At 45.9% G+C, this 21,774-nt stretch overlaps 1 protein-coding gene across 2 annotated transcripts in view; it reads left to right on the top strand.

The window, feature by feature from the left end:
• The window catches only part of LOC109867631 (voltage-dependent calcium channel subunit alpha-2/delta-4), an 83,836-nt gene that overhangs the window by 60,640 nt on the left and 1,422 nt on the right, over window positions 1-21,774 (top strand). Inside the window, exons 29-35 of one of the 2 annotated variants that reach the window (XM_020456880.2) lie at window positions 17,730-17,800; window positions 17,906-17,981; window positions 18,281-18,333; window positions 18,416-18,471; window positions 18,805-18,825; window positions 18,947-19,064; window positions 19,222-19,420. In XM_020456880.2, coding sequence (XP_020312469.2) covers window positions 17,730-17,800; window positions 17,906-17,981; window positions 18,281-18,333; window positions 18,416-18,471; window positions 18,805-18,825; window positions 18,947-19,064; window positions 19,222-19,420 — 594 coding nt within the window. The remainder of the gene's footprint in view (window positions 1-17,729; window positions 17,801-17,905; window positions 17,982-18,280; window positions 18,334-18,415; window positions 18,472-18,804; window positions 18,826-18,946; window positions 19,065-19,221; window positions 19,421-21,774) is intronic. The other variant, XM_031802004.1, reaches the window with a different exon arrangement.

Raw genomic sequence — 21,774 nt, 5'->3', positions numbered from 1 at the left:
CATCACTTGACTTCGCTGTAAAGAGGCCTTGACTGGATGAGGCTCGCCCTGTATGGATCTGGATCTTGACCCCTAAAGCCTGTCACGGCGTAGGTCACGTAGGCTACCGGGGACTCATTCGTGGGATGTATTTTGTCCTTGTTCGATTGACCGTGGCCTCTTACCACTTGTAATAGAGAGACCTTTTGGGTTGAGGAGGAGCGCGGGCTGGAGGAGAGTGCACAAACACACACACACACAAACAAATAGGCTGAACACACACAAATGCACACACACACCACATCTTGTTTACCCAAAGCAGGTCCTCCTGTATAAGAATTCCTCAAATTCAGGTCAGTTGTGAAGAGTTTTTTTAATGTCCCAATACCTTGGCATCGGGTCTATGAATTGACATTTAAAACAACACTTGACACTTGAATATGTTTGGTCAATTTAAGCTATTATAAAAAAACACTTGCTACAAAAATAATGCTCAATACACTGACATCAAGAACAGGACATACACTGACCAGGTGAATCCAGGTGAAGGATATGATCCCTTATTGATGTCACTTGTTAAATCCATTTTAATCCGTATAGATGAAGGTGAGGAGACGGGTTAAAGAAGGATTTTTAAGCCTTGAGACCATTGAGACATTGATTGTGTATGTGTGCCATTCAGAGGGTGAATGGACAGGACAAAACACGTCAGTGCCTTTGAACAGTAGTAGGTGCCAGGTGTACCGGTTTGTGTCAAGAACTGCAATGCTGCTGGGTTCACGCTCAACCGTTTTCAATGTGTATCAAGAATGGTCCACCACACAAAGGACATCCAGCCAACTTGACACAACTGTGGGAAGTATTGGAGTCAACATGGGTCAGCATCTCTGTGGAACGCTTTCAACACCTTGTTGAGTCCATGCCCTGACGAATTGTTCTGAGGCCAAAAGGTGTGTGTATGTGTGTGTGTGTGGGGGGGGGGGGGGGGGGTTGTTATGTCATAATATCAGGGTTCAGATGGAAGGTATCATAGTAAAATGGAGGGATGTATTGCAAAAGGAAATAGCAAAAGGCATTCATGCTGGGAAGATTAGTTTATATCTGTGTGACATCGGAGGGTTTGGAGTTAAATCAGAATGTAATAATGGATTGGCCACTGTGGGGTTTGAAAATCCTGCACTGGAAGAGGAAATAAGGAAAGATAATAAATTATTAGGAATTGTAGGGTAGTAGGGTAGGATAGTAGGGTAGGCGATAGTAGGGTAGGATAGTAGGGTAGGTGGTAGTAGGGAGGGGTAGTAGGTAGGGGAAAGTAAGGGTAGGGGAGTAGGTAGGGTAGTAGGGTAGGGATAGTAGGGTAGGATAGTAGGGTAGGGATAGTAGGGTAGGGGTTAGTAGGGTAGGGGTAGTAGGGTAGGGGTAGTAGCGGTAGGGGAGTAGTAGGGATAGGGTAGGGGTAGTAGGGTAGGGGTAGTAGGGTAGGGATAGTAGGGTAGGGATAGTAGGGTAGGGGTAGTAGGGTAGGGTAGTAGGGTAGGGGTAGTAGGGTAGGGGTAGTAGGGTAGGGGTAGTAGGGTAGGGATAGTAGGGTAGGGGTAGTAGGGTAGGGGTAGTAGGGTAGGGGTAGTAGGGTAGGGATAGTAGGGTAGGGGTAGTAGGGTAGGGGTAGTAGGGTAGGGATAGTAGGGTAGGGGTAGTAGGGTAGGGGTAGTAGGGTAGGGGTAGTAGGGTAGGGGTAGTAGGGTAGGGATAGTAGGGTAGGGATAGTAGGGTAGGGGTAGTAGGGTAGGGGTAGTAGGGTAGGGGTAGTAGGGTAGGGATAGTAGGGTAGGGATAGTAGGGTAGGGATAGTAGGGATAGTAGGGTAGTAGGGTAGGGGTAGTAGGGTAGGGATAGTAGGGTAGGGGTAGTAGGGTAGGGGTAGTAGGGTAGGGTAGTAGGGTAGGGATAGTAGGGTAGGTGTAGTAGGGTAGGGGTAGTAGGGTAGGGGTAGTAGGGTAGGGGTAGTAGGGTAGGGATAGTAGGGTAGGGGTAGTAGGGTAGGGGTAGTAGGGTAGGGGTAGTAGGGTAGGGATAGTAGGGTAGGGGTAGTAGGGTAGGGGTAGTAGGGTAGGGGTAGTAGGGTAGGGATAGTAGGGTAGGGGTAGTAGGGTAGGGATAGTAGGGTAGGGGTAGTAGGGTAGGGGTAGTAGGGTAGGGGTAGTAGGGTAGGGGTAGTAGGGTAGGGATAGTAGGGTAGGGGTAGTAGGGTAGGGGTAGTAGGGTAGGGGTAGTAGGGTAGGGATAGTAGGGTAGGGATAGTAGGGTAGGGATAGTAGGGTAGGGGTAGTAGGGTAGGGGTAGTAGGGTAGGGGTAGTAGGGTAGGGGTAGTAGGGTAGGGGTAGTAGGGTAGGGGTAGTAGGGTAGGTGTAGTAGGGTAGGGGTAGTAGGGTAGGGGTAGTAGGGTAGGGTAGGGGTAGTAGGGTAGGGATAGTAGGGTAGGGGTAGTAGGGTAGGGGTAGTAGGGTAGGGGTAGTAGGGTAGGGGTAGTAGGGTAGGGGTAGTAGGGTAGGGGTAGTAGGGTAGGGATAGTAGGGTAGGGGTAGTAGGGTAGGGGTAGTAGGGTAGGGAGTAGGGTAGGGTAGGGGTAGTAGGGTAGGGGTAGTAGGGTAGGGGTAGTAGGGTAGGGATAGTAGGGATAGTAGGGTAGGGGTAGTAGGGTAGGGGTAGTAGGGTAGGGATAGTAGGGTAGGGGTAGTAGGGTAGGGGTAGTAGGGTAGGGGTAGTAGGGTAGGGATAGTAGGGTAGGTGTAGTAGGGTAGGGGTAGTAGGGTAGGGGTAGTAGGGTAGGGGTAGTAGGGTAGGGGTAGTAGGGTAGGGGTAGTAGGGTAGGGGTAGTAGGGTAGGGGTAGGTAGGGTAGTAGGGTAGGGGTAGTAGGGTAGGGGTAGTAGGGTAGGGGTAGTAGGGTAGGGGTAGTAGGGTAGGGGTAGTAGGGGTAGGGGTAGTAGGGTAGGGGTAGTAGGGTAGGGGTAGTAGTAGGGTAGGGGTAGTAGGGTAGGGGTAGTAGGGTAGGGGTAGTAGGGTAGGGGTAGTAGGGTAGGGGTAGTAGGGTAGGGGTAGTAGGGTAGGGGTAGTAGGGTAGGGGTAGTAGGGTAGGGGTAGTAGGGTAGGGTAGTAGTAGGGTAGGGGTAGGGTAGGGGTAGTAGGGTAGGGGTAGTAGGGTAGGGGTAGTAGGGTAGGGTAGTAGGGTAGGGGTAGTAGGGTAGTAGGGTAGGGGTAGTAGGGTAGGGGTAGTAGGGTAGGGGTAGTAGGGTAGGGGTAGTAGGGTAGGGGTAGTAGGGTAGGGGTAGTAGGGTAGGGGTAGTAGGGTAGGGGTAGTAGGGTAGGGGTAGTAGGGTAGGGGTAGTAGGGTAGGGTAGGGTAGGGTAGTAGGGTAGGGGTAGTAGGGTAGGGGTAGTAGGGTAGGGGTAGTAGGGTAGGGGTAGGGGTAGTAGGTAGGGGTAGTAGGGTAGGGGTAGTAGGGTAGGGGTAGTAGGGTAGGGGTAGTAGGGTAGGGGTAGTAGGGTAGGGGTAGTAGGGTAGGGGTAGTAGGGTAGGGGTAGTAGGGTAGGGGTAGTAGGGTAGGGGTAGGGTAGGGGTAGGGGTAGTAGGGTAGGGGTAGTAGGGTAGGGGTAGTAGGGTAGGGGTAGTAGGGTAGGGGTAGTAGGGTAGGGGTAGTAGGGTAGGGGTAGTAGGGTAGGGGTAGTAGGGTAGGGTAGTAGGGTAGGGGTAGTAGGGTAGGGGTAGTAGGGTAGGGGTAGTAGGGTAGGGGTAGTAGGGTAGGGGTAGTAGGGTAGGGGTAGTAGGGTAGGGTAGTAGTAGGGTAGGGTAGTAGGGTAGGGGTAGTAGGGTAGGGGTAGTAGGGTAGGGGTAGTAGGGTAGGGGTAGTAGGGTAGGGGTAGTAGGGTAGGGGTAGTAGGGTAGGGGTAGTAGGGTAGGGGTAGTAGGGTAGTAGTAGGTAGGGGTAGTAGGGTAGGGGTAGTAGGGTAGGGGTAGTAGGGTAGGGTAGTAGGGTAGGGGTAGTAGGGTAGGGGTAGTAGGGTAGGGGTAGTAGGGTAGGGGTAGTAGGGTAGGGGTAGTAGGGTAGGGGTAGTAGGGTAGGGGTAGTAGGGTAGGGGTAGTAGGGTAGGGGTAGTAGGGTAGGGGTAGTAGGGTAGGGGTAGTAGGGTAGGGGTAGTAGGGTAGGGGTAGTAGGGTAGGGGTAGTAGGGTAGGGGTAGTAGGGTAGGGGTAGTAGGGTAGGGGTAGTAGGGTAGGGGTAGTAGGGTAGGGGTAGTAGGGTAGGGGTAGTAGGGTAGGGGTAGTAGGGTAGGGGTAGTAGGGTAGGGGTAGTAGGGTAGGGGTAGTAGGGTAGGGGTAGTAGGGTAGGGGTAGTAGGGTAGGGATAGTAGGGTAGGGGTAGTAGGGTAGGGGTAGTAGGGTAGGGTAGTAGGGGTAGGGTAGTAGTAGGGTAGGGGTAGTAGGGTAGGGGTAGTAGGGTAGGGGTAGTAGGGTAGGGGTAGTAGGGTAGGGATAGTAGGGGTAGGGATAGTAGGGTAGGGGTAGTAGGGTAGGGATAGTAGGGGTAGGGGTAGTAGGGTAGGGGTAGTAGGGTAGGGATAGTAGGGTAGGGGTAGTAGGGTAGGGGTAGTAGGGTAGGGTAGTAGGGTAGGGGTAGTAGGGTAGGGGTAGTAGGGTAGGGGTAGTAGGGTAGGGGTAGGGGTAGTAGGGTAGGGGTAGTAGGGTAGGGGTGGTAGGGTAGGGGTAGTAGGGTAGGGGTAGTAGGGTAGGGGTAGTAGGGTAGGGGTAGTAGGGTAGGGGTAGTAGGGTAGGGTAGTAGGGTAGGGGTAGTAGGGTAGGGGTAGTAGGGTAGGGATAGTAGGGGTAGGGATAGTAGGGTAGGGGTAGTAGGGTAGGGGTAGTAGGGTAGGGATAGTAGGGGTAGGGGTAGTAGGGTAGGGGTAGTAGGGTAGGGATAGTAGGGTAGGGGTAGTAGGGTAGGGGTAGTAGGGTAGGGGTAGTAGGGTAGGGGTAGTAGGGTAGGGGTAGTAGGGTAGGGGTAGTAGGGTAGGGGTGGTAGGGGTAGTAGGGTAGGGGTAGTAGGGTAGGGGTAGTAGGGTAGGGGTAGTAGGGTAGGGGTAGTAGGGTAGGGGTAGTAGGGTAGGGGTAGTAGGGTAGGGATAGTAGGGTAGGGGTAGTAGGGTAGGGGGTAGTAGGGTAGGGGTAGTAGGGTAGGGGTAGTAGGGTAGGGGTAGTAGGGTAGGGGTAGTAGGGTAGGGTAGGGGTAGTAGTAGGGTAGGGGTAGTAGGGTAGGGATAGTAGGGTAGGGGTAGTAGGGTAGGGGTAGTAGGGTAGGGATAGTAGGGTAGGGTAGTAGGGTAGGGATAGTAGGGTAGGGATAGTAGGGTAGGGATAGTAGGGTAGGGATAGTAGGGTAGGGGTAGTAGGGTAGGGTAGTAGGGTAGGGGTAGTAGGGTAGGGGTAGTAGGGTAGGGGTAGTAGGGTAGGGTAGTAGGGTAGGGATAGTAGGGTAGGGATAGTAGGGTAGGGGTAGTAGGGTAGGGATAGTAGGGTAGGGGTAGTAGGGTAGGGGTAGTAGGGTAGGGGTAGGGTAGGGGTAGTAGTAGGTTAGTAGGGTAGGGATAGTAGGGTAGGGGTAGTAGGGTAGGGGTAGTAGGGTAGGGATAGTAGGGGTAGGGGTAGTAGGGTAGGGGTTAGTAGGGTAGGTTAGAGATAGTAGGGTAGGGATAGTAGGGTAGGGGTGGTCGTAGGGTTAGGGTAGTAGGGTAGGGGTAGTAGGGTAGGGGTAGTAGGGTAGGTGGTAGTAGGGTAGGGGTAGTAGGTAGGGGTAGTAGGGTAGGGGGAGTTAGGGTAGGGGTAGTAGGGTAGGGGTAGTAGGGTAGGGGTAGTAGGGTAGGGGTAGTAGGGTAGGGGCTAGTAGGGTAGGGTAGTAGGGGTTTAGGGGCTGTAGGGTTAGGGGTAGTAGGGTAGGGGTAGTAGGGTAGGGGTAGTAGGGTAGGGGTAGTAGGGTAGGGGTAGTAGGGTAGGGGTAGTAGGGTAGGGATAGTAGGGTAGGGGTAGTAGGGTAGGGGTAGTAGGGTAGGGGTAGTAGGGTAGGGGTAGTAGGGTAGGGGTAGTAGGGTAGGGGTAGTAGGGTAGGGGTAGTAGGGTAGGGATAGTAGGGTAGGGGTAGTAGGGTAGGGGTAGTAGGGTAGGGGTAGTAGGGTAGGGTAGTAGGGTAGGGATAGTAGGGGTAGTAGGGTAGGGGTAGTAGGGTAGGGGTAGTAGGGTAGGGGTAGTAGGGTAGGGGTAGTAGGGTAGGGGTAGTAGGGTAGGGGTAGTAGGGTAGGGGTAGTAGGGTAGGGATAGTAGGGTAGGGATAGTAGGGTAGGGGTAGTAGGGTAGGGGTAGTAGGGTAGGGGTAGTAGGGTAGGGGTAGTAGGGTAGGGATAGTAGGGTAGGGGTAGTAGGGTAGGGGAGGGTAGGGGTAGTAGGTAGGGGTAGTCGGGTAGGATAGTAGGGGTAGTAGGGTAGGGGTAGTAGGGTAGGGGTAGTAGGGTAGGGGTAGTAGGGTTAGGGGTAGTAGGGGTAGGGGTAGTAGGGTAGGGGTAGTAGGGTAGGGGATCGTAGGGTAGGGGTAGTAGGGTAGGGGTAGTAGGGTAGGAGTAGGGTAGGGGTTAGTAGGGTAGGGTAGTAGGGTAGGGGTTAGTAGGGTAGTAGGGTGGGTAGTAGGGTAGGGGTAGTAGGGTAGGGTAGTAGGTAGGGGTAGTAGGGTAGGGGTAGTAGGGTAGGGGTAGTAGGGTAGGGTAGTAGGGTAGGGATAGTAGGGTAGGGTAGTAGGGTAGGGGTAGTAGGGTAGGGTAGTAGGGTAGGGATAGTAGGGGTAGTAGGGTAGGGATAGTAGGTAGGGGTAGTAGGGTAGGGATAGTAGGGGTAGTAGGGTAGGGATAGTAGGGGTAGTAGGGTAGGGGGGAAAATATATATAGAAAAAACATTAATAAGGGGGATTAGAATTGATGCAAACAATTAAATTGATAGAACCTACAATCAATCTGCAATATTAAAACCTCTTAAGTCCCCGAAATCTGGCACAAGAATTACTTAAACATATATTTTATTGATTTCCAACCGTTTTATACGTCAGAAGACAGAAATCCAGACCTTCCTAAGACCATGTAAAGGTCCTCTGTCGAATACACTTGTATTTGCCCCCCTCTGGTGGTTTGCTGCATTATTACATCGATTTATGTCACTTCACTGCGACATCACGTCAAAGGGGCGGTCCTTAGAAAAACATTTATCCAGCTCGACTGCTTCATGGCACAGACATGGCTAAGCAATCGCTGGGATATGTCTCGAATAGGTAGATCTAAATACACAACTTCCATAGCTCTATTATAAATAATGCGACCTAAACTCTTCCTAAAATAAGTAAAGTAATCATTTTGGTGTGGAAGTCGCACATTTTTTTTAACGTCAGAGGCAGGCACATTGCATATGCTCAGAATGACCAAATCGAGCCCTTTACATAGTCCTTCTCAATAGGATTTAGAAATGTAACATTATAACTATATACGGACATATTATAAAGTATGAAAAGGCTTATTTGTATTTGTATGTTTTATTATATACTACATCATATGGGTTGAAAAGTATTTCTTTAACAATTCAAAGTGAAAGGTCAAAGGTCTTTCTAGGGGGAAGCACTACTACATTAATAAAATATTGCCCTCTTGCTAGATTGATGACCTCAGCCATAGTGAATCAGTGCAAAACAGCTGTCAGCTCAACTTTAAAGCTGATCTACTCATAAAAGTATTCTTGCTGCAATCTCTGCCAGTCCCCGATGAAATAAAACATTCACTAACATTAAGCCTACTCAGGCCAAACCAAGGATGAAGTATTCACATTTTCCCTTTTAATTGCATATGTTTATGTCTCAGTAAGGCACTAAAGCAAACCTTAGTAAGCAGACAGTATGATTTAGTGCTACCCCGTAACATTTCGCTGAGGTTAGGACTTTGATCAAGTTTTGTGGAAACACAAGGTGTCCCTCCCTTTTTATTCCGAGAGAGGGATTGGGCTGAGGCAGAGCTCTAAATATTTAATCATCGGAGATATGGAAGCAGTGATGACTTCAAGAAATGGGTCATACATAACTTCTTTAAAATGAACCAAGGTACCAATTTTATTTAACCTTTATTTTATCAGGGAGACATACTGAGACCAAAGTCTATTTTATAGATGAGCCCTAAATGACAGAAAATACAACTACAAAATGCAAGCAGAAAGAAAAACACAGTCATAAAAAACAAACACGTTCATCAGTAATAAGGTCCTCAATCATCTTTCTGAATCGCCCCAGAGGCACCACAACATCACATTCATCAGTAATAAGGTCCTCAATCATCTTTCTGAATCGCCCCAGAGGCACCACAACATCACGTTCATCAGTAATAAGGTCCTCAATCATCTTTCTGAATCGCCCCAGAGGCACCACAACATCACGTTCATCAGTAATAAGGTCCTCAATCATCTTTCTGAATCGCCCCAGAGGCACCACAACATCACGTTCATCAGTAATAAGGTCCTCAATCATCTTTCTGAATCGCCCCAGAGGCACCACAACATCACGTTCATCAGTAATAAGGTCCTCAATCATATTTCTGAATCGCCCCAGAGGCACCACAACATCACTTTCATCAGTAATAAGGTCCTCAATCATCTTTCTGAATCGCCCCAGAGGCACCACATCACGTTCATCAGTAATAAGGTCCTCAATCATCTTTCTGAATCGCCCCAGAGGCACCACAACATCACATTCATCAGTAATAAGGTCCTCAATCATCTTTCTGAATCGCCCCAGAGGCACCACAACATCACGTTCATCAGTAATAAGGTCCTCAATCATCTTTCTGAATCGCCCCAGAGGCACCACAACATCACGTTCATCAGTAATAAGGTCCTCAATCATCTTTCTGAATCGCCCCAGAGGCACCACAACATCACGTTCATCAGTAATAAGGTCCTCAATCATCTTTCTGAATCGCCCCAGAGGCACCACAACATCACGTTCATCAGTAATAAGGTCCTCAATCATCTTTCTGAATCGCCCCAGAGGCACCACAACATCACGTTCATCAGTAATAAGGTCCTCAATCATCTTTCTGAATCGCCCCAGAGGCACCACAACATCACGTTCATCAGTAATAAGGTCCTCAATCATATTTCTGAATCGCCCCAGAGGCACCACAACATCACGTTCATCAGTAATAAGGTCCTCAATCATCTTTCTGAATCGCCCCAGAGGCACCACAACATCACGTTCATCAGTAATAAGGTCCTCAATCATATTTCTGAATCGCCCCAGAGGCACCACAACATCACATTCATCAGTAATAAGGTCCTCAATCATCTTTCTGAATCGCCCCAGAGGCACCACAACATCACGTTCATCAGTAATAAGGTCCTCAATCATCTTTCTGAATCGCCCCAGAGGCACCACAACATCACGTTCATCAGTAATAAGGTCCTCAATCATATTTCTGAATCGCCCCAGAGGCACCACAACATCACATTCATCAGTAATAAGGTCCTCAATCATCTTTCTGAATCGCCCCAGAGGCACCACAACATCACATTCATCAGTAATAAGGTCCTCAATCATCTTTCTGAATCGCCCCAGAGGCACCACAACATCACGTTCATCAGTAATAAGGTCCTCAATCATCTTTCTGAATCGCCCCAGAGGCACCACAACATCACGTTCATCAGTAATAAGGTCCTCAATCATCTTTCTGAATCGCCCCAGAGGCACCACAACATCACAAATAAGGTGCAAGAAAACTAAACGCTGATTTCCGTAACTCAGTACAGACCAAAGGAGTTTCCACAGGTAACTATAGCCGAGACCGGGTGTGGTAACTCGTATGTCTAAAGTTTAATAATGATGTTATGTACAGTGAGACTTTTTGTAAAAAGGGCTTTATAAATGAAAGCAATGTAAGCAACCTAAGTGACATCAAAGAGAGAATCCGGTGATGATTGTTCAAACTGGCGCCTGTAAATAAAGTGCAGTGCACTAGGATACACTGCATCTAATGGCATTAATGAAGTGGCAGCTGCGTTTATATAGATGATGTCGCCGTAGTCCAGGGCCGATAGGAACGTCAACTGAATAATCTGCATTCTACTATTTAGCGAAAGGAAGGACCTATTTCTATTCTCAGCTTCTTAACTATCTAATGTATATGCTTTTAAAAGAGCTTTTCAGCAAATGCCCAGATATTTGTAAGCAGGGACATGATTAATATGGACACCATCCAAAGTACATACAGGGCATTCGGAAAGTATTCAGACCCCTTCACTTTTTCCACATTTTGTTACTCAGTACTTGTTGGGGAAGCACCTTTGGCAGCAATTACAGCCTCAAGTCTACTTGGGTATGACACTTCAAGGTTGGCACACCTGTATTTAGGGAGTTTCTCAAATCAAAATCAAATCAAATGTATTTATATAGCCCTTCATACATCAGCTGATATCTCAAAGTGCTGTACAGAAACCCAGCCTAAAACCCCAAACAGCAAGCAATGCAGGTGTAGAAGCACGGTGGCTAGGAAAAACTCCCTAGAAAGGCCAAAACCTAGGAAGAAACCTAGAGAGGAACCAGGCTATGTGGGGTGGCCAGTCCTCTTCTGGCTGTGCCGGGTGGAGATTATAACAGAACATGGCCAAGATGTTCATAAATGACCAGCATGGTGGTATAATAATAAGGCAGAACAGTTGAAACTGGAGCAGCAGCACGGTCAGGTGGACTGGGGACAGCAAGGAGTCATCACGTCAGGTAGTCCTGGGTCATGGTCCTAGGGCTCAGGTCCTCCGAGAGAGAGAGAAAGAGAGAATTAGAGAACGCACACTTAGATTCACACAGGACACCGAATAGGACAGGAGAGGTACTCCAGATATAACAAACTGACCCTAGCCCCCCAACACATAAACTACTGCAGCATAAATACTGGAGGCTGAGACAGGAGGGGTCAGGAGACACTGTGGCCCCATCCGAGGACAACCCCAGACAGGGCCAAACAGGAAGGATATAACCCCACCCACTTTTCCAAAGCACAGCCCCCACACCACTAGAGGGATATCTTCAACCACCAACTTACCATCCTGAGACCAGGCTGAGTATAGCCCACAAAGATCTCCGCCATGGCACAACCCAAGGGGGGGCGCCAACCCAGACAGGATGACCACACCCCTACCAGGGACGGCATGAGAGAGCCCCAGTAAGCCAGTGACTCAGCCCCTGTAATAGGGTTAGAGGCAGAGAATCTCAGTGGGAAGAGGGGAACCGGCCAGGCAGAGACAGCAAGGGTGGTTCGTTGCTCCAGAGCCTTTCCGTTCACCTTCCCACTCCTGGGCCAGACTACACACAATCATATGACCCACTGAAGAGATGAGTCTTCAGTAAAGACTTAAAGGTTGAGACCGAGTTTGCGTCTCTGACATGGGTAGGCAGACCGTTCCATAAAAATGGAGCTCTATAGGAGAAAGCCCTGCCTCCAGCTGTTTGCTTAGAAATTCTAGGGACAATTAGGAGGCCTGCGTCTTGTGACCGTAGCGTACGTGTAGGTATGTACGGCAGGACCAAATCAGAGAGATAGGTAGGAGCAAGCCAATGTAATGCTTTGTAGGTTAGCAGTAAAACCTTGAAATCAGCCCTTGCTTTGACAGGAAGCCAGTGTAGAGAGGCTAGCACTGGAGTAATATGATAATTTTTGGGGGTTCTAGTCAGGATTCTAGCAGCCGTATTTAGCACCAACTGAAGTTTATTTAGTGCTTTATCTGGGTAGCCGGAAAGTAGAGCATTGCAGTAGTCTAACCTAGAAGTGACAAAAGCATGGAATAATGTTTCTGCATCATTTTTGGACAGAAAGTTTCAGATTTTTGCAATGTTACGTAGATGGAAAAAAGCTGTCCTTGAAATGGTCTTGATATGTTCTTCAAAAGAGAGATCAGGGTCCAGAGTAACGCCGAGGTCCTTCACAGTTTAATTTGAGACGACTGTACAACCATTAAGATTAATTGTCAGATTCAACAGAAGATCTCTTTGTTTCTTGGGACCTAGAACAAGCATCTCTGTTTTGTCCGAGTTTAAAAGTAGAAAGTTTGCAGCCATTTCTCCCATTCTTCTCTGCAGATCCCCTCAAGCTCTGTCAGGTTGGATGGGGAGCATCGCTGCACAACTATTTTCAGATCTTTCCAGAATGTTTGATCGGGTTCAAGTCCGGGCTCTGACTGGGCCACTCAAGAACATTCAGACAGCCACTCCTGCATTGTCTTGGCTGTGTACCTAGGGTCATTGTCCTGTTGGAAGGTGAACTTTTGCCCCCAGTCTGCGATCCTGAGTGCTCTGGAGTAGGTTTTCATCAAGGATCTTTCATTGCTCTGTTAATCTTTCCCTCAACCCCGACTCGTCTCCCAGTCCTTTTCCACTGAAAAACATCCCCACAGCATGATGCTTCCACCAACTTGCTTCACCATAGGGAGGATATTGGACAGGTGATGAGCTTTGCTGGTTTCTCCAGATGTGACACTAGGCATTCAGGATAAAGAGTTCAATATTGGTTTCATCAGACCAGTGAATCTTGTTTCTCATGGACTGAGAATCCTTCAAGTGCCTTTTGGAAAACACCAAGCGGACTGTCATGTGCCTTTTACTGAGAAGTGGCTTCTGTCTGGCCACTCTACCATAAAGGACTGATTGGTGGAGTGCTGCAAAGATGGTTGTCCTTCTGAAAGGTTCTCCCATCTCCACAGAGGAACTCTGGAGCTCTTTAAAAGTGGCCATCGGGTACTTGGTCAACTCCCTGACCAAGGCCCTTCTCCCCCGATTACTCAGTTCTAGGAAGAGTCTTGAAGGTTCCAAAATTCTTCCATTTAACAATGGAGGCCATTGTGTTCTTGGGACCTTCCATTCTGGAGAACATTTTGGTGCCCTTCCCCAGATCTGTGCCTTGACACAATCCTGTCTCGGAGCTCTACGGACAGTTCCTTAGACCTCGTGGCATGGTTTTTACTCTGACATGCATTGTCAACTGTGGGACCTTATATAGACATTTGTGTGCCTTTCCAAATCATGTCCAATCAATTTAATTTACCACAGGTGGACTCCAATCAACTTGTAGAAACTATGGACATTAGATCTGTTCTTTGGTGTGATGAGTCCAAATTTTAGATTTTTTGGTTCCAACTGCTGTGTCTTTGTGAGACGCAGAGTAGGATGATCTCTGCATGTGTGGTTCCCACTATGAAACATGGAAGAGGAGGTGTGATGGTGCTTTGCTGGTGACACTGTCAGTGATTAATTTAGAATTCAAGTCACACTTAACCAGCATTCTGCAGCGATACACCATTCCATCTGATTTGCCCTTAGTGGGTCTATCATTTGGGTAATATTTCAACACACCTCCAAGGTGTGTAAGGGCTATTTGACCAAGAAGGAGAGTGATGGAGTGCTGCATCAGATGACCTGGCCTCTACAATCACCCGACCTCAACCCAATTGAGATAGTTTGGGATGAGTTGGACCGCAGAGTGAAGGAAAAACAGCCAACAAGCGCTCAGCATATGTGGGAACTCCTTCAAGACCGTTGGAAAAGCAGTCCAGGTGAAGCTGGTTGAGAACATGTCAAGAATGTTCTAAGCTGTCATCAAGGCAGAGGGTGGCTACTTTTAAGAATATATCATATAAAATGTGTTTTGATTTGTTTAACACTTTGTTGGTTACTACATGATTCCATAAGTGTTAGTTCATAGTTTTGATGTCTTCACTATTATTCTTCAATGTAGAAAATACAAAAAAAATAACAAAATGTTGAAAAACTGATATGGTCTGAATCATTTTCAAATGTACTGGATGCTTAAATCATCAGTTATTTGTATGTGTTCTAGAGAACAACATTTACTTAGTTTTACCTTCATTCAATACTAATTTCAGGTCAATAACATTTTTCTGTTATTCAATAAAAGCACTGTTCAGATAGAGCCTGGTCAACCATGGGGGCAATAGCATACACAACAGTATCATCGTCATCATTGTTAATGTAAACAGTCAAAAGTACAGGACCCAGAATCGACTCCTGTGGGACACCTTTTGTAATATCCAGGAAACCTGATTTAACATCATCTGTAGTTACACATTGAGTTGTATCTGTCAAGTACATTTTAAACTAGTTTCATGCAGCCTGGTCGAGACCAATTGAGGAAAACCGGAGTGATCAACAGTATCGAAAGCCTTTGACAGGTCAATGAAGAGGGCAGGACAATGTTGCCTTTTATCCATACAGTTAACCACATAATTTATAACTATGGATGCAGCAAAGATATGACCTGGTCTAAAACCCGACTGATGTACATTTACGTAGAATACATTTCAAATATAAAGATCTTAGCTGATAATGAATCAAGGATTCTAATAGTTTAGCTTGGCAAGAAAGTTTAGAAATAGGGCAATAATTACTTAGGTCACAAGGGCTGCCACCTTTGTGAAGGGGGAGTACATGGGCCGCGTTCCAAACCTTAGGGATAGCACCAGATAGAAGCGTCAGGTAAAAAATATTGGTTAATGATTCAGCATTCAGGGAGGCAGAGAGCTGCAGTAAAAATGGATCATGCATATAAGCCCCAGTGGATTTTTATACCTCAGTCTTAAGCAAAACATCTAACACATCACAGATAGCAAATTGTTGAAATGAAGAAAAAGATTCACTAGAAGTTGATGGGTTAACCGTCAAGTCAGCTAGAGGCTTGCAGAGAGAAGAGCAGTCGATTGACTGCCCAGCATCAATTAAACCACTGCTTCTTTCAAATAAAAAGCCTGCTGAGATAAAATTCTGATTAAAAGCATCACTTATCCCATTCTTCTCAGTCATGATACCAGAGTCAGAAAGAACTGCAGGGAAGAAGAGGAATTTGTACACCTCAATGCAAATACTATTTTCTCAAATTTAGAAGGATCACCAGCAGAGTCCAAGATGTAGCTTGATTTAGCTTTCTCAATCGAGATAGTATATCGGTATAGGGCAGCTGCTAGCCTAGAGGTTAGAGCGTTGGGCCAGTAACCGAAAGGTCGCTGATCCAAATACCTGCTGATGTGCCTTGAGCATGGCACTTAACCTTCATTTGCTCCAGGGGTGCCGTACAACTATGGCTGACCCTGTAAAACAACACGGTTCACTGTATCCGGTGAATGTGACAATAATACTTTTTAAAAATGTTACTAGACTATGACTAAGCAGAAACAAAGTCTAGATGCTGACTACACAACATGTAGTATGTCTGTAATAGATTTGATCAAGGACACTGCTTTGGAACTGCATTGGATTCCCATAATTTGATGGATGCGTTGTTTACAAAGCTTCTCACCGAAACGTTGTTGCAGTTTTATTTCAAAACATTTCTGACAGGTAAATAGAGCATCAAGTTCCAGAGTTCTCTGGCCTCGGTGACCAAAGTTCACGCTCGGCAAACACACACACACTCAGCAAACACTGAATCGCTTAAAAAGCCACTGGGAAATTATTTTCCTCTTCTCCCTGTGATTGAAATAAAGTGTCAGCCGCAGTTGGAGAGAAAGGGGAGGAGGAGTGAGGATGACTTGTAAACTTGGACAGTGTTGCTAAAACAAAGTGGCCTTGAATAATTCAGGGGAACAGAGATGTGCTACGGTAAGACAAGAAAGACAGAGGGAAGTGTATACTGTACTTTAGGTTAGCCTCTCTCTGTCATATTGAATAAGCTGTGACACTCATTCACAGAGGACAGTACTCTAACGTGACATGAACATGCAGTACATGATAGTGACAGGTGAATACATATAGTAGAGGTACAGAATACAAGATGGAGATAACTGAAAGGAAAGTGTACCCATTTTGACTGTTATGTCGTTTTTGTGCATCTCTGAGTGATGTTCTATGGATTCCCTGGGGTTTTTCATGTTTTCATGAGTATCTGAGTTATTGGGTTTAAGCAGGCAGAAATTCGGCCGGTATGACGTGGCACCGTGATAAAGTCACTCTCACTACACTGGAAGTTAATAGCAATACGACTTTTAGATTGTGAAAATGTCTCTCATACATGTCCGATTTCAATACTGGCCGATATCAAAGCTCTGGAGGATGTCTTCTCTCAAATGAGCCATTGATTATATGTTTGATAGTCCTACCTCAAGAAATGTGTAATTTAACGGAGGGTCTAGCACATGTTTCCAATTGTCTGCCTCTTTAGTCGAAGGTGCATGCATTGCAGGTGCTGTTGCCAGAGATATTATAGACAGGAGATAGAAATCCGATGAATGAAGGAACTTATAATGCCTCACCCAGCAGACTATCGACCAATTGTGTTCACATTGTCATGCTGCGTCACGCGGCTGCTAAACTCATCGTCTCAAAGTCAGTGCACATGTCGAGAAACATGCTTATTTTTTTCTCCAAACGACATAATGTCACGATTCCAAAGTTATACGAAACTACAGATAGCAAGTGAATTATCTCACGTCTCGGAAAATATTTGTAATGTTTTACTTCTTGTTGACGGAATTCGTGCTAAATTTTTGTTTTTTGAGCAGCTAGCGCCCAATAGACTCCCATTCACTCCTTGAAGGAGAGCGCCTATTGTCCCTAAATTGCCCAGAATTCACCGCGCTGTCCATTGACGTACCGTGGGCAACGTTTCCCATCTCCTCAAAAGTATATCTCCCGTTGCGAACGTTAGACTTCACTTTGTACGGCACATCGACGTGCAGGTTGAACATGGTGAGATTATAGACTTCTAAATTAATAGTACAGTTTGTTTGGGTGATTTTACAGCTAACTAGCTACGTTACATGCTGATATTGTCTTTGGTATTACTGTGTGTAGCTAAGATTACTAGCTAACTAGGCTACCAGCCCATAAAGACAGCATTGCATTGTGGATTTTGTTGATTTGAGCTGCAACAGATTTCCACAACGATTTTCCATGTTGCTAACAAAATGAAACATATGTTTTAACAAAAAATATTGTTCTCACATATTTGTGTTATTTTTAAAACTGTAAATTAAAGGAATGAGTGGTTTTGGGTCCAATGCAGCCATTTAAAAAAATCTCAATTTCAAATAATTTCTCTTTACAGTGATTGTTTTGAATTAAAATGGTCAAAAATAAACGAAACAGCTTCTTATCAAAGAGCAATTTCTGCTAGGAGTGGGGTGGGGAAAACTGAAAACTAGCTGTTATTGACATAGAGGTTTGGAACTCTCTTTCTTATTGGTCTATTAACTAATTCACCTACTGGTGATGTCACCAGGCAGGCCAAAACTCCTCCCACCAAAACAAACAAACAGCTCTTACACTGAAAGTGCATTATCATCATTCTCACAGTTTCACAGTATTATTCTAACCTCATAGTGTGGAAATATATATAAAACGGATGAAAATCACGTTGACTGCAATGGGCATTTAAGCCACTAGGATCCAATAGTTTATGTTCACGTTGGGTCATGCTGACCGTAAAACATGTAAAAGTGCTTGCTAACAGCTTACTGTGACAGCTTACTAACAGGGCAGCTTCCATAAAGTAAGATACAGAATGCCTTTTTGGTGTAACAGAATCTCCCTCGGACTCCCACTCTCTGACTCTGAGGTGATGTATCTTTGCGTAATGATTAAGCTCTGGGGTGACTTAGATCTTAGATATTGTTGTCGTCACTACAGGTCGGACGTTTCTTTGGGGAAGTGGATGGGTCTGTGATGACAGCGTTGATCACGTCAGGCATGTTCAAGCAGTAAGAGAAGCTATATTATGTTGGGCATATTATACCATCGATTGAACCTATTGCGCAATGTTATGTAACCCCTAAATACCTAATTGTTGTGTGTTTGTGCAACAGGGTGTCGCTGTATGACTACCAGGGTATGTGTAGATCAGGACACAGTCATTCCAGTGGTGCTCGGCCTCTTCTCAGTGTAAGTCGAGCCATATAAGCATGTTTTGTTTTTTCTGATCTGGAATCAATTGCTCACTGACAATAAGAAAATATAGTTATAACGATTAACAAAATATCCAGCAAATCATGAACCTTCATTCTAAATGCTCTACTAATGGCTTATGATGCAAGTCATTATAAAATCTCATCTGCTGATTGAATAATATGGTAACTTAGCAGATGCTCTCTTCTTGCTCTCTTTCACCTGACTTACCTGTAGTTTTCTCTCTGTCTCTGTCATTCTCTCTCTCTCCGTATCTCCATCTCTCCTTCCTATAGCCTTTCTACGGCCTTGCGGCAGTGATCAAATGGTTATTTTCTCACATGTTGATGTAAGTATGAGATGCACTTTTTGGGATGATTTTGGGAGAAATTCATCGTTTTAAAAGTCCCAACAACTCTACTTCTTTACAGGTTCTTAATGGAGTTCAACGTCTGTGGGTTGTGGCACTCGGATTACATTGTAGACGGTAAGTCACGCTCTTAATACTTTGTGACAAAGACCATCACAAAGAGGATGTTTGCATGCATACCAGTGACGGGAGAGTCACTTTCAAATGAATACATGTTTGTGCTTTCATATTCCCTTGCTGAATCATCCTGCAGTTTTCATACCATGTCTGAATGTCTTTGTCTCATTCACATGTCGTTGTCTCTCATCCAAATGCTGTCTCCCATCCCATTTTCTCACCCATGCTCATCATTTGCCTGTATGCCGCTCCCATTGCCATGTTCATCTGTCTGTGGTCCATCGTGAACGGTGCACCATCCATCTCCTCTCCACTGTGATTCCCAAAACACAGCCAAGGCTGGCTACCATACATGTGAGTAGACGGGTGCCTGTAGATGTGGGCGGGTGTACGTACTGTATGTGAGGGTGTGTGTGTGTATGCATTTCTTTGAAACAAACAAAAATTACATTAATGCTGACTTTATCCTCATTAGCCCATAAAGCCAAGAAGGTTGACGCGCTGCAGCCGTGTGACACAGAGTATCCTGGCTTCGTGTACGATTCCTCCATCAGAGAAACCAACAGCCTCATCAAATGTGGCCGTTGTCAGAAGTAAGAACATCCACCAGACAATCAACTCCACTGTGGTGGCGCCCTCTTATGGCCATGATACCTACCTGCAATTATCTGAACTGAGTCTTTTGTATTCCCGAATGGGAACTGAATCTTGTTTAACTGAACTTGTGTTCCGGAATGTGTTGTGTTCCAGGATGTTTGTGGTGCAGGCGGTTCCTGAAAGTAACCTGGTGTTGATGGTGGTCCAGGCGGACTGTGACTGCTCCCGCCAGTACTCCTCCATCACCCTGGAGCCCAAGGAGGTCAAATACAACGCATCAGTCAAGTGTAACAGGATGAAATCTCAGAAAGTCCGCCGGCGCCCAAACTCCTGTCACGCCTATCATCCTAAGGTCAGCCCTCTCCCCTCCTCATTGTGTAATATTGAGTTGATTACTGTCATTGACTACAGGGTTAACATAGCAGGCATGTTGAAATTAAAATAGGGAAGTGTTTGTTACATTTGAAATGGTATGAAATTCACAGAGATGCATCGTCCCAGTAGATTGTGTCAATCAATATAAAGCAGTATGCTCAAAAGGTCTTGAGGGGTTCTTTGTCAGGGGTAAGGGTGATATGTGTAAAAAACAAATGTGCCTATCAGGAAAGGTTCTTTACTGCTGTGATGGTTGTGAAGATTTGACACTACAGGAAACTGGTTGCACTGAAAGTACGGTAAACAACGACAACTTACTGAAGGGTCGTACCAGTTTAAGTGGTTGATGTTGACAAAGTTTGAGCACCTCCATTAATACTGTCAGTTCTGTGATCTATGTAAGAGAATGTGACAGTAAAGAGTTGCAGTGTCAAAACGTTACTATGCATTTCACAGCAACTTAATAGCAGTTAGTTGCCTGGAAGTTGCTGTGCATTCAGCAGTCCCTAACTGGCATCCAGCTGTAGCTAAGCTAATGTAAACTTTTCTGATTACAAGATATAGCTTAACATTAGTTGACAACTCCTGAGATTATTAGTGATGAGTACACTTGGGACTCAGCCTTGGTTGACAGAAAACGGACCTTGCTGCCACACCATCAGGTCAGTGAGCATGACCGAGATCAGCCACAGTAACTGTCAATTTTACAATAACTACGTGCAGCAAGTTGAGAGTATATTATTGAAAATAAACATGAACTTCCTGTTGACAAACTGCCATTAACTTACTGCAAAATGCACAGTAACCTCTTAACAGTGCAACTCTTGATTTTCAAAACCTCTTACAAAGTCTGTAGAACTGGGAGTGGACAAATTAGGTGCTCAACCTTCATCAACACAAGATAAAGTCACTTAAAGGGGCAGTGCAGTCAAAAACATAATTAACCTGTGTTTTTATATATATTTCCACACTATGAGGTTGAAATAATGATGATGATAATGCACTTTTAGTGTAAGAGTTGTTTGAAAAGACCGCCTGGAATTTCTGCTTGTTTGGCTGGGTGGGGTTTTTGTTAAAAGGTTTAAGTTAATAGACCAATAGCAAAGAGAGTTTGCCCTCCACTCTGTCAAATATAGCTAGTTTTCAGGTTACACATCCCTCCCATTAGGCTCCTCCAAGTAGGCCCCTCTTCCAGACCATTCCCAGAAAGTCCAAGCAAAATTCTTGCTTGAGAAATTGCACATAGCTAGGAAAGCAATTTTTGTTACTTTTTGACCGTGTGAATTAAAAACACAGTAAGGTACTTAATTGTTACCCATAAATCATTTGAAATTGCGATTTAAAAACAGCAGCATTGCACCTTTAAACTGATCCACTAAAGGCTGGTACAAATACAACATATTTTAGACTATGCCCCCAAATATGCTAACGAGCCCCTGTCAGCACATGGCCCCCACCTACATTACAAAGTGATTGTACCTTACATTGAATATAAATTATGTTTTCTACTAGATTTTGCAAGTACCTAACAGTGTGTGCCATAAGCTCATCTGAAGTATCCTATAAGTAGAACTACAGAACCTGTCATTGGTTCTACCTGGAACCAGAGGGTTCCTCTTGATATGTTTCTATATGGAACTCAAAATAGTTCCCCTACAGGGACAAATCAAAGGGTTATACATGGCACTCAAAAGGATTCCCCCATAGGGGCAGATGACAGAAACATGGAACCAGAGGGTTCTTCATGAGAGGGTTCTACGTAGGACCCAAATTGGTTCCCTTACAGGGACAAAACAAAGAACCCACCTAAAAATCAAAGGGTTCTACATGGGGCCAACAAAATGTTGAAAGTGTAGAATGGCCTTACTGAAGAGCTCAGTGACTTTCAAGGTGGCACCGTCATAGGGTGCCACCTTTCCAACAAGTCAGTTTGTCAAATTTCTGCCCTGCTAGAGCTGCCCCAGTCAACTGTAAGTGCTGTTTATTGTGAAGTGGAAGCATCTAGGAGCAACAACGACTCAGCAGCCAAGTGGTAGGCCACACAAGCTCACAGAACGGGATGGCCGAGTGCTGAAGAGTGTAAAAATTGTCTGTCCTCGGTTACAACATTCACTACTGAGTTCCAAACTGCCCCTGGAAACAACGTCTGCACAAGAAATGTTCGTTGGGAGTTTCATGAAATGGGTTTCCATGGGCCAAGCTTTGGCAGCAGTGGTGTAAAGCTCACTGCCATTGGACTCTGGGTCAGTAGAAACACATTCTCTGGAGCGATGAATCACGCTTCACCATCTGGCAGTCTGACAGATGAATCTGGGTTTGGCGGATGCCAGG

This window comes from Oncorhynchus kisutch, linkage group LG22 (assembly GCF_002021735.2).
Source record: "Oncorhynchus kisutch isolate 150728-3 linkage group LG22, Okis_V2, whole genome shotgun sequence".
NCBI classification, from domain to species: Eukaryota; Metazoa; Chordata; class Actinopteri; order Salmoniformes; family Salmonidae; genus Oncorhynchus; species Oncorhynchus kisutch.
The sequence above is the reverse complement of the archived record's forward strand: the minus strand, read 5'-3'. Positions and strand labels throughout refer to the sequence as shown.